We start from the raw sequence: 10,161 nt of genomic DNA, 5'->3' as shown, positions 1-10,161 counted from the left end.
CTCCCTTGTGACCTCAGTGTGGACTCTGTTTCTGTGACTTAATTTACATGCCTGTTTCTTCAAATGTAGATTTGTTTACCTTCAAACCACAAACAATAAAATTAGAAGCTCTCCAATGTGAAATATACAGAACTACTCTGAACTCTGAAGTGTAGGGATGAACAGGACCTCTCTACATATTTATCCTAAAGGCATTCTGATTGGACATGGAATATGTCCAATGATGCAGTGATGCATGGCCAGTGATGCAGAATTAATGACTGCATATTTCATCCACCATGCCTTTTGCAGATCTCAAAGATCTAAAAGCATTTGGCAGAAGAGATTGACACCACTGTTTGTTTTACACATGGGGAAGTGGAGGCAGAGAAACTTTAAGCAGGATGCTGGGAACAGAACCCCAGTTCTGCTCCAAGGCTTAATCCCTGTTATTCCTGCTGGAACAGGCATTCTCTGCAAAAAAAGACTCAAGTCCTTATCAAAAGATACCTTGCATTTGGAGGGTGGGGTTCTTGTCAATAAAAATAATTACTAGATCATTTTCCCTTTTGTTTCCTAGATGTCGTCATGCTGCCATAGCAAAGTACTTTGGCGATGTCACCCCACCTTGTAACAAGTGCTGTGATTACTGCAAGAACCCAGGGGCAGTGAAAAGACAACTGGAGTCACTGGAGCGCTGCAGCAACAGCTGGAGCAAAACCTGCATTGGGCCCACGGGTTCCTCCTGGGATAGCTATGACCCAGAGCTGTATGAAGGCGGGAGGAGAGGTTGCAGAGGTTTTTGCAGGTCTGTACTTGGTAGCTCAAACTCAGCTCGTAGAAGCTATCAGAGAGAAGAGAGCATCTCCCAGCTGCAGGCCCAGCCACTCCTATTTTCAGCACATGTTTCTGTGTGGTGGTATTTTCCTGTAACTTCCTGGCAGCAGGAGTTGGAATTTCATTTTCCACACACTTTGGCAGCCTTGATCACATTCATCTCCCAGAGAGCCAAAAGCTGTTTTGACTGACCTAAGAATTGCCCTGCAGAATGTAAATGGTTCAAGAAACTAGCCTGAAATTTTTTGAAAGCAGTAAGTGGGCTCAGCCTGTTCACAGTCACAAGGATCAAAAATGTTTAAACTGAGACCAACGTGACAGCAAAGTATGACACGATCCAGAGTTCATTCCTGACTTAGTATGGCTGTCCGTGGGTCAGCAGGCTGGGGGGCCACTGACAGGACTTAGTCATCGCAGAGGATGTAATGGAGTGCCAGTGTCCGCTTCTTCTGCAGATTGCTAAATTTTAGTGTTTCCCCATCAGAATGACAGCAAAAGGAAGATGTGCAGTGGGAAACATAATTAATTCTGTAAAATGCTTGGCAGTGTGGAGATGACAACTTCTCTTCCTCCTTGTTCCCTGGCTGAGTTGCAGTGATTGTGCAGCTCTGCCGGGATGCAAGTTTCGCTGCCTGCACTGCCTGTGAAGCTCTGCCAGGATGCACAGCGCTGTCGGCTGGCCTAGCCCTCTGCTTTAGCTTAAACAGCTTGAGACTGGTAGCTTTGTTCTTCAGGCAAGTCCAGCTGAGTTGGAGGAAACTGGTGTACTTGTGACCTAAGCCTGTGTTTGATCTCAGGACCTGAGAAGACACAACCAATGCTGTTGTACAACACACTGTTTGCCACTTGATTTATTGAGCCTCTCCATGACTTGGTTGTAGCTTTGCCGTGGAGGTTGTAATAGTCAACAGCCTTAAAGCTCTGATTTGTGATACCTGTAAGTTTTGGCTGTGACAGCTGTGGAAGGCGGTAAACTCTTGGCAAGAATCAGCTGCTGCATTTCAGTGTATTAGTGATGGAGAGTTCATTTAATACAACAGCCTGTGAACAACTGAGGCGGAGGAATGGATGCTTTGCCCTTTCTGCCATCTCTGCTCCAAGGGCAGTAATGACTGACAGATGGGGTGCATCACTGCACAAAGCAGTGACATATCAACTCCATGGGAGAAGCTGGCAGAGCTTCTGTAATAGAGCCCTCCATTCTCAGAGCACTAGTTATGTTCTACTAGTTCATGCTACTGCTCACCAGTTCATGGGATTAACAAATCCCACGAGTTTTTGGAGGACACTCACTACTGTCCAGGTTGAAGGAAGGTAGTGAAACTAAAAGCTAAGACTTGTTCAGAAAGGATGTAAAATACATCATCTTTTATAAATACTGGCATGACCTAGCCTTTCTACAGCCTGTCCCCCAGTTAATGCTGCAGCTACAGAAATGTTCGTTCCTCCTGTTTTCCTGCCTTATCCAGGTATGATGAAGAAAGCAGTGGGAATGGGGATGAAGCCAATGAAGAGGCTCGGAAACGGGAGTGGAACAACTTCTACAAAAAGCAGATGAGTCTGCGCAAAGTGAGTTGGTATCCCATTGTAAGAGATTCACAGATTGTCTGCTGTGAGCTTGTCTTACAGACATAAAGGCTTCCTGGCACTAATGAAAGTAAATTATTGCATCTTGCTGTTGCTTGTTCTGTTTTTCACTTTTTGTAGCCCTGCTTTTGCTGTGTTCTCCATATTCTGGGTCAGTCCCATAACATGAATAACACAGCTCATTCATGTACTGATTTCTCTGCAGTGCTAATCAAGAGGATCCTGTTGTCTTTAACACCTCTATTAGTAAAAAATTAGTAAATATTAGATATTAGTAAAAACAGATTTCCCCATTCAGCTTCTCTTGCATATTCCTATAGCAAAGGTGAACTTTCGGCTTTGATTCTCATCCTTTGTCTCCTTTCCCCCATTTTGGTGCCTTTTCAGTACCATTGTAACTTCAGCATTAATTTTTCCTGGAGCAGGGGTTTAAAATGTGTCTTTTGTGCTTCTAGACCTGCATGTGTGTTGCAGGAATGGAAATGTTTGACTGGTCTTTGTTTTCTTCCAGGGCAAAGAACCAGAAAAGGAAGATTTTGTTCCTCCAAGTAAGTATCTTCTTTGATTCATAGTGGGATTTCTCTGGGAGAAGGAAGTCTTGTATTTTGCAGCTGTGTGTAGTTTATATAGCATCAACACTGGAGGTATCAGTCCCCAGGCACAGAGGTTAGGCTTTTGGCCGTGAAAGCTTGGCTGGAGGAGATGGATCACAGCTTAGCTTTGGTTGGTGTGAAGATATAGAATGCATCTCTCTGAACAATTTGTCCAAATAAGCAAGAGAGGAGGAGAAAACTGTCTAACCTGACTTTTTAGGCTATTTCTGCAGTGGTTATGCAGCATTATTCAATTGGGCTATAAGGAAACTGCTGAAAAACTTTGCCATTTGTAACTGTGCTACTTGGGGCACCGTCTAGCAACACAGTTCTTTCTTACACTATTGTAAAAGAATAGCTGGTAGTTCATGTTACTCTATTCAGCCTCTTTATTTTTGGTTGGTATTGCAGGGAGCAGAAAAGGGTTGCGTTTCTTAAGAGCTAGGATTCCTTGAAAAAGGGTTTCCTGAGATGGGGAGGTTTTGGAAAGCTGTTAGTCATAAACTATAGTCGTAAAGCAAAGTAGATGTTCTCACCCAGAGGGAAAAATCTCACTTCTGCTTCTGTCTACTCTTTTGGAGATTGTAGCTTCTCCAGGTAAAAAGGGTGACTGTAGCGGTTCTTGGGGTGACTGTGCAGGGAGGAGCATGCCAAGCAGTACTGGACTGGCACCCTCCCAGTGCCAGTTGAGATGTTCTCCATCAGCCTCAGCCCTGCTATGATGCCCTTTCCAAATGTCTCTTGTGTGGTAGGTGCAGACTGCCCCTTGAAAGATGCCTTCAGCAGGAGAATCTCTAAGCTCACAGTGAAGGTAAGAAAGGCTGGTTAACATTCTCTTGTTGACTTGCAAACAACAACGATTCTGCCTGCCCTGTTCTTACTCCTTCAGGGATGGAAGTCCAAGGGGCACTATGACTTCTGTAGAGCATGTCTGAGTATCCCATGTTTCCTAGGGACGGGAACACTGCTTGAAGATGCTGGAAGAAGCTTTGAGCACCAATCAAAAGGTTCCAGCAGCAGGAGGAAAAAGGTATGAGACGAGAGAAAAGGGGTAGCATATTGACTCCCTTAACACAGGGCCCACTCTTCCCTGAGCAACATTAACACTCTCAGGGAATACCTTTTTAAGTTATTTGGTCCAAGGATGTAGTTTCACTTAACAGCATCCTTCTTGTAGTGATGTTCAAGATCAGATAGGAGGATTCCTGTGTCCGAGTCTGCTAAATCAGCTTGATCCTACGAGTCGCAATTCTTCCCTGTCCCACAAGATGGGGATAGTGTACTTCTCAAACTGAGCAACTGGAGGACTTTGACCTAAAACTGTTTTCACCACTCTTTCCAAAGGTTCCCCAGCATTTCACCGCTGCATCCCTTAGGACTTAATTGGAATTTATCACTTATTCTTGCACCAGAGGGAGGGAATTTTGTACTTTCTTGGGAGATGCTTAAGCATTAGTGTTCCCTTTGCAGATATAGAAGTGTGTCTTGCCAGAAATCACCCCAGCCTATGTTACAGGTCAGACCCTCGTGCCTGTGCTGTGGAGCTGGAGTATGAAGCTTTCCAAACCAGTAAAATGGCTAACTCATACAAGGCAACAGTGCTAAAGAAGGTAAGACCATATGTCTGCTGTTGTTCCCTTGAATGTGCTGTGGCCTCTGCTCGAGGGGAAATAGGGTAGAGTTTGTGTGGGAAAGATGAAGGAGAAGCTCTGCTTTGCCTTGGATGTCTTCCAAGCTTTCTTCTTGGTTTCATTTCCAGGAGGGCCCAGAATCACGTTGGTTTCACATCTTTGTTGGCTTTACAGGCTTTGGAAACCTACATACCAGTGCAAGCTTATCCAAATATCCTCTAGGTCTAGCAATAAAGGGAATGGGGAGTTCCTCAGACTGTTGCTGACGATAGAGAAGCCTTGGTTTAGGTTAGCTGGTTGCAATAGGTCGCTTTGAAGATGTTTCTGTTCTTGAGATAGGTGTCTCTCCAGGGGGACATATGTTTTGCCACTATGGCTTTTAGTGTGTACAGAGGCAGGAATGCATGAAGATTCTCGCCATTAGAGAACATTTTTGTTTTCAGGTAGCAGAAATCAACAAAGCCTCAAAACAAGGAGAGCTGTTCTCAGTCTTTGGGTCTGGAACTGGTGGCAACAGCAGCTTAGAAATAAAATCTGGGTCTCTGGCAGAAGAGGACTTCCTCCCTGCATCCCAGGTTTACTCGGTGAGTGAGTACAGATGGGATAGACAAAGCACACCATTCCCTCCTTGTCTATCTGCTTTTTTATAATTTTATTTAGGTCCTTTTTGTGGCCATAGCTGTATATTTCTATTGGAATTGCTTTCCCTGTCTGTCCTTTGGTTTTGGGGTGAGATCAACTAGTCATGCTGGTTCCTATTAGTGAGTATAACCTATGTGCAGGCCATACGTCTAATAAGTTTTTCTTGTCTTGCTCTAACCAAGGATGCTGTCTGTTTCCTTACTGCGGGCCTGTGACTTTAACCTAATCCATTTCCCTGATGTCTCAGTTGATGGTTATGATGATGAGTCAGTTTTAGAGCCTTCCCCAGCTTATGGCTGTACACACTGGTGTATTGTATACAGAAACTTAGCTCCTTTCAGGGTTCTCACACAGGACTTCCTTAATGCTCTCATATCCAAAATTTTCTTCTTCTTTTTCATTTCTCCCTAGTTCAAACCCAAGCGTGTGGGAGCAGGATTTACAAAGAAATCCAGCTTGTTCCAGACAGCTTCAGAACTGCTGAAGATCCAGGAGGAGAGCGATGCAAAGCCTGTCAGAAAAGAAGTAGATTGTCCAAATGGGCAAGACAGCAGCAACTGCAGTCTGGAACTGGACACCAGAAACCCTGTTCTCCAGAAGAAAGAAATAGCAACCAAAGCAATATGTGAGAGTGCTGGGATAGAAGTACTCCTTCCTGAGAAGAAGGGAGAGCAATCCAGTCCAGACACAAAAGCGGCCCTTTGGGATAGCCCTACTAAGAAGTCTAAACCTAGCAAGAAGCAGCAAATGCTCGCAGAAGCAGCCAAAAAAGAATCACAGGATATTTCCAAATTCTTCTCCCTCCCCAAAGGTGGATCTAAAGCCAAAAGCTGCAGCTCAGCAAAGGAAGATGGCTGTTCTGCAAGCACACTACCTCAGGTTTCTTCTCAAAGCATGTGTCAGGAGAAATCAATACCTCAGGAAAACAAAGATGTCTCTGGAGAAGATGTGACTGGACAGTCCCAGGCAGAGAATGGAGAGCTGAGAAAGACAGAAGTAACACTGACTGAGAGAGAGGAGGATTTTAAGACCCAGCAGGCTGCTGAATCTGAACTCCTTCAGGAAGAAACTGATGTAAAATCCAGGTAAAATCTCTACCTCTCTGCTCCCTGTGTTGCCCTGTTAACAAGCTGCAGAGCCCCAACAGCCTTGTCCTGGAAAGTGGGAATCTGTATTAGACCTCTAGGCTGGTGAGGGAGACTTTTGCTTTACCATGGAGAGTCTTGTGGCCACTGACAGTGAATGCAGTAATATCTTCACTGTGGAATGATTAAAATTGGCCTTCTCTCCACTCTTCCCACTAGCGTTGCTGAAAATGTCACAGAAACTGAGCTAACTGTTGTTGGGGAAGGTGAGTGTGGGAAGCGACCAGGATCAGATGAGGTAAGACTTTAATGGATGCTAATTTCCTCTCTTTCTTCTGCTCATCTTGTGCCAAATTTCTCTCTGGGAGTGATGCTCCTAATCTGAACTTCACCTGATAGTGTTATTTATCTGGGGAGGGCCCAGCTGCAATTGCAGCAGAGAGGAGAACCGTAGTTGCGTTGCACTCCTGGTGTCCCCCTGTTGCCCACTGGGCCAGTGCCAGCAACTCAGACTGCAGTGGAAAGCTTCCCCTCCCCTCTGCTTTGTTTCCTCTTCTCTGCAACACATGTGACTGTACCCTTGCTGATGACTGGCCTGGAGTGAGTCTCTCCACCCCCTCTAGATCTGTAACTAACTATAATTAGCAAGTTGCTTTCTCAAGTCAAGGGAACAACCACAGGCCAATGACACACAGGACCACTTGGAAGCGAACTGTGCTCACAGCCTTCCTTGCCATTCAGTCTCTGGTTCTGCATTTGGCATTTGAGACTGCCTGGCAGCTGTCTCTACTGAACAGTGCAGTTTTCCCCTTGCTCTTTCAAATTGAGGGGTGTAGCACTCCTGAAGTGGTTGATTCTACCCGAGGGGTGTATTCTCAGCAGACATCCTGGGCAGTGTTTTCCTGTCAGTTTTTCCTGTATAGATGGGGTCTAGCAATTAGCTGCCCTAATAAGAGCATAGGGTAATTCTAAATGTGGTAGTCTTAAAGGGTTTTTCTTACAGTCCCTTTGTGTGGGAAGCAGTATATTATGTCTGCACAGCAAAATGGGTTACATAGATTCCTGCATGGTATTCACTACAGGGAGAGCCTGCAGGATGTTCTCAGAAGGTAGTGGCTGCTTGGAAGTGTAATGCTGCCACAGGAATTGGTGGGTTTGGTTTTCTTCTGTCCCATCTCCAGGATATGGAAAGTCCTGCAACAAAGCGGCTACGGACAGTGGCAAAATCTTCTATTCTGTCCCAGCCAGAAAGCAAAAGTGTTGGTCCAACAAAGAAGAAGGTGACTTTTGATCCAAACTTATCACAGTGTGATAAAGAAGGAACCAGCAAGACCGTACAGCCAGTGACCAAAGGCATGTCCCTCAAAGAAACAGCAGACATCGTTGTCAAATATTTGACCCCATTCTACAAGGGTGGCAAATTTGCTTCCAAGGTAGGGCACAGCTCAAGACTCTCTCTAGCAGAAGGAGACTGCATCTCCCTAGTGATCTGGGGCTCTAAGAAGGGGAGGATGATCTGGATACCACATTTCATTTCCAAGTCATATCTTCGTATGTGCTGTTTTAGTGACTCTAGGTGCAGCAACTCACCTCTCCCAAGAAAGGGTTTGTGTGTGATTTAGAGTGGGATCATGTTGATTCCACACTTCTCTGTGATTGTTCATGTTTTCACGCTAAACTCTGGCAAGTGTTTAAAAGCTCCCACCTGCGGAGTGGCAACAGATCAGGTTCAGTTCTGGTGTAGTTTACTTGATGTGTTCTACAAGGCAGCATGTGCGTGCATGTGCTTCTCCAGCACTGCAGGGTCAGGTGTATTTGCAGGTTTGCAACACTCCTGCAGTCTAAATCTGTGAATGGTTTGTCCTAGAGCCAGACTGCGCTAAGGGCAAGACAAACGTGGAAACAGTCTGGTGAGGTAACCAATGCCTGCTTTCTGCTCTCTATCTTCCCCAATTCTGCAGGATCTGTTTAAGGGCTTTGCTCGGCACCTGTCTCACTTACTGACTGAAGAGCAGAACCCTGCCCGCAAGACTGGTGAGTTGGCAGCTGGGGAGAGCACCAAGAATCTTGGGTTCTTCTGATGCTAAATGGATTGATGTCTTTAGAGGGGACAGATGTCTTAAGTATTGTCTCAAAGGTCATGCTTCCTCTCTTGCAGTGAAGGAGGAAGCACAGAGGCTCATCAAGGAGTTTTTCAAAACAAGGGTCAGGTGTGAGAGTGAGACAGACTGGCAGGAGCTGCAGAGCTCAGAGAGCTGATCCTTGCATCCTGTTGGCTGTCTTCCTTCCTCCAGCAGTGGGATCAGGGGATCCTGAAGAACTCAGCCATGGAGGGTTTCATGAAACTGCAGAAGTGAGCTTTCTTTTCCCACTGCATTTTTGCTCACTTCTGTCCTTATGACATGCACTTCCAGGAAACCAGTTTCTGTGAACTTATGGAGAGTTTCTCCAGTAACTGGGGCGCTGAAGCCCTCTAGTACCGCTTGCCAAGAGGTGTGAAGTCTGCATCTGCTGTGTAGGTTAGAGGCTGCTGCCTCAGATGTTCTGCAGTGTCTCCAACCTCTATGCCCTGCAGCAGTCTGGGAAGGGCTCAGACTTTCCAACTAGGACTCTGCTTTGGGACAGCATCTTGCTTCCTAGATGGCTCCTCCCCTTGCTCCCCCATCTCTTAGTTCTTATTTCAGTGTTACCACTAGAAGCCTTACGCTACAAGTTCACATGCTTTGCTCAGGGCTGCCAATGATTAACTTGATGGTTGAGTTCCTGGATGGAATGTTTTCCCTTGAAGGGCAGAGGGGGGGAGCGTTTTGTTTTTACGATGCAGGCAATGCCTACTTTCTGAAGGTGGAGAAACTCAGATTCTTTTTCTTTTAATCTGAACTTTTTTTAAACTTTGTCTAGTTCTGCCTGCCCTTTAACTTAAGTGGTGATGCTCTTTCAGTAATAACCTCTCCAATAGTGGCACTAAGGTTGCCAACACTTTTCCAGCATTTGCTTGTAACCCCTAAAGCCATATTTTCTCCCTGTGCCTCACCCACAGTCTGCAATACAGAGGGCAATGCTGCTGTTACAACTGGTTATGGTACTGCTGTAGCCCTCAAATTGATACTGTGGTGCCTCTGCTGCTATATTTATATAAGGACCTGAAGCTTAGGGTATCAGTGGGCTTGAAATAACCTGATTCCCTGGCACAAATCCTTTCTGTTGGGTTGTTGTTGGGTTCTGCCTTTGTTCCATGCCTATAGAGGCTGGTGGCCTCAGGCACTAGTGCTGCTAGAGGAATCTGCAGCCTGAGAGGCCATCAAACAGGCTTTCAGATCACTGTACTCAACAGATGTTGGTTTTTTTTTTTTAAATGTACTGAAGAGTATGTGCGGAACTGAAAATAAAACAATGTTGTAGCTGCTGTGGACTCTTCCTGAAAGCTTTTTCTTACCAATTGATCATTCAGACTGGTCTAAGATACGTTAAGACTCCATCACTGTAAACATAGACATGAAAGCTCATATCTTCTCTGAACAGACAGCTACTAAATGCAAGCCCAGGATGGGATGGATGGGAATCATGTGCCAGCAGACACCTCCAACCCCTTATAGCTGCAAGACTTCTCCAGCTAGAACCCGAAGGAGAACCTGAAAATGTTTAACGCAGAAGTCACTTTCATCTTCAGCTTGCTCTGCTCACTGGAGGACTAAAGGGCTTTACAAGAAGCCTTTTACACAATAGTATTTTTCAGCTGTTGCCTGCTGGCTTCTATTTTACCTTCCCATTAAAAATCCTGTTTCATCAGCCACTTAAGTGGGGTTA

General features: G+C 45.4%; 1 protein-coding gene across 11 annotated transcripts in view; it reads left to right on the top strand.

Moving 5' to 3' along the window:
• The window catches only part of RECQL5 (RecQ like helicase 5), a 40,035-nt gene extending 29,952 nt beyond the window's left edge, over positions 1-10,083 (top strand). For 5 of the 11 annotated variants that reach the window (XM_072881065.1, XM_072881066.1, XM_072881062.1 and 2 more), the window contains exons 9-20: positions 560-787; positions 2,286-2,385; positions 2,915-2,951; positions 3,749-3,807; positions 3,950-4,026; positions 4,513-4,606; positions 5,071-5,211; positions 5,681-6,354; positions 6,574-6,652; positions 7,437-7,787; positions 8,316-8,388; positions 8,492-10,083. In XM_072881065.1, coding sequence (XP_072737166.1) covers positions 560-787; positions 2,286-2,385; positions 2,915-2,951; positions 3,749-3,807; positions 3,950-4,026; positions 4,513-4,606; positions 5,071-5,211; positions 5,681-6,354; positions 6,574-6,652; positions 7,437-7,787; positions 8,316-8,388; positions 8,492-8,613 — 2,035 coding nt within the window. In that variant the 3' untranslated portion in view covers positions 8,614-10,083. The remainder of the gene's footprint in view (positions 1-559; positions 788-2,285; positions 2,386-2,914; positions 2,952-3,748; positions 3,808-3,949; positions 4,027-4,512; positions 4,607-5,070; positions 5,212-5,680; positions 6,355-6,573; positions 6,653-7,436; positions 7,788-8,315; positions 8,389-8,491) is intronic. The other 6 variants (XM_072881059.1, XM_072881060.1, XM_072881070.1 and 3 more) reach the window with 5 other exon arrangements.
• Positions 10,084-10,161: the final 78 nt, after the last annotated feature.

Source organism: Ciconia boyciana, chromosome 16 (genome assembly GCF_034638445.1).
Source record: "Ciconia boyciana chromosome 16, ASM3463844v1, whole genome shotgun sequence".
Taxonomy (NCBI): domain Eukaryota; kingdom Metazoa; phylum Chordata; class Aves; order Ciconiiformes; family Ciconiidae; genus Ciconia; species Ciconia boyciana.
The sequence above is the reverse complement of the archived record's forward strand: the minus strand, read 5'-3'. Positions and strand labels throughout refer to the sequence as shown.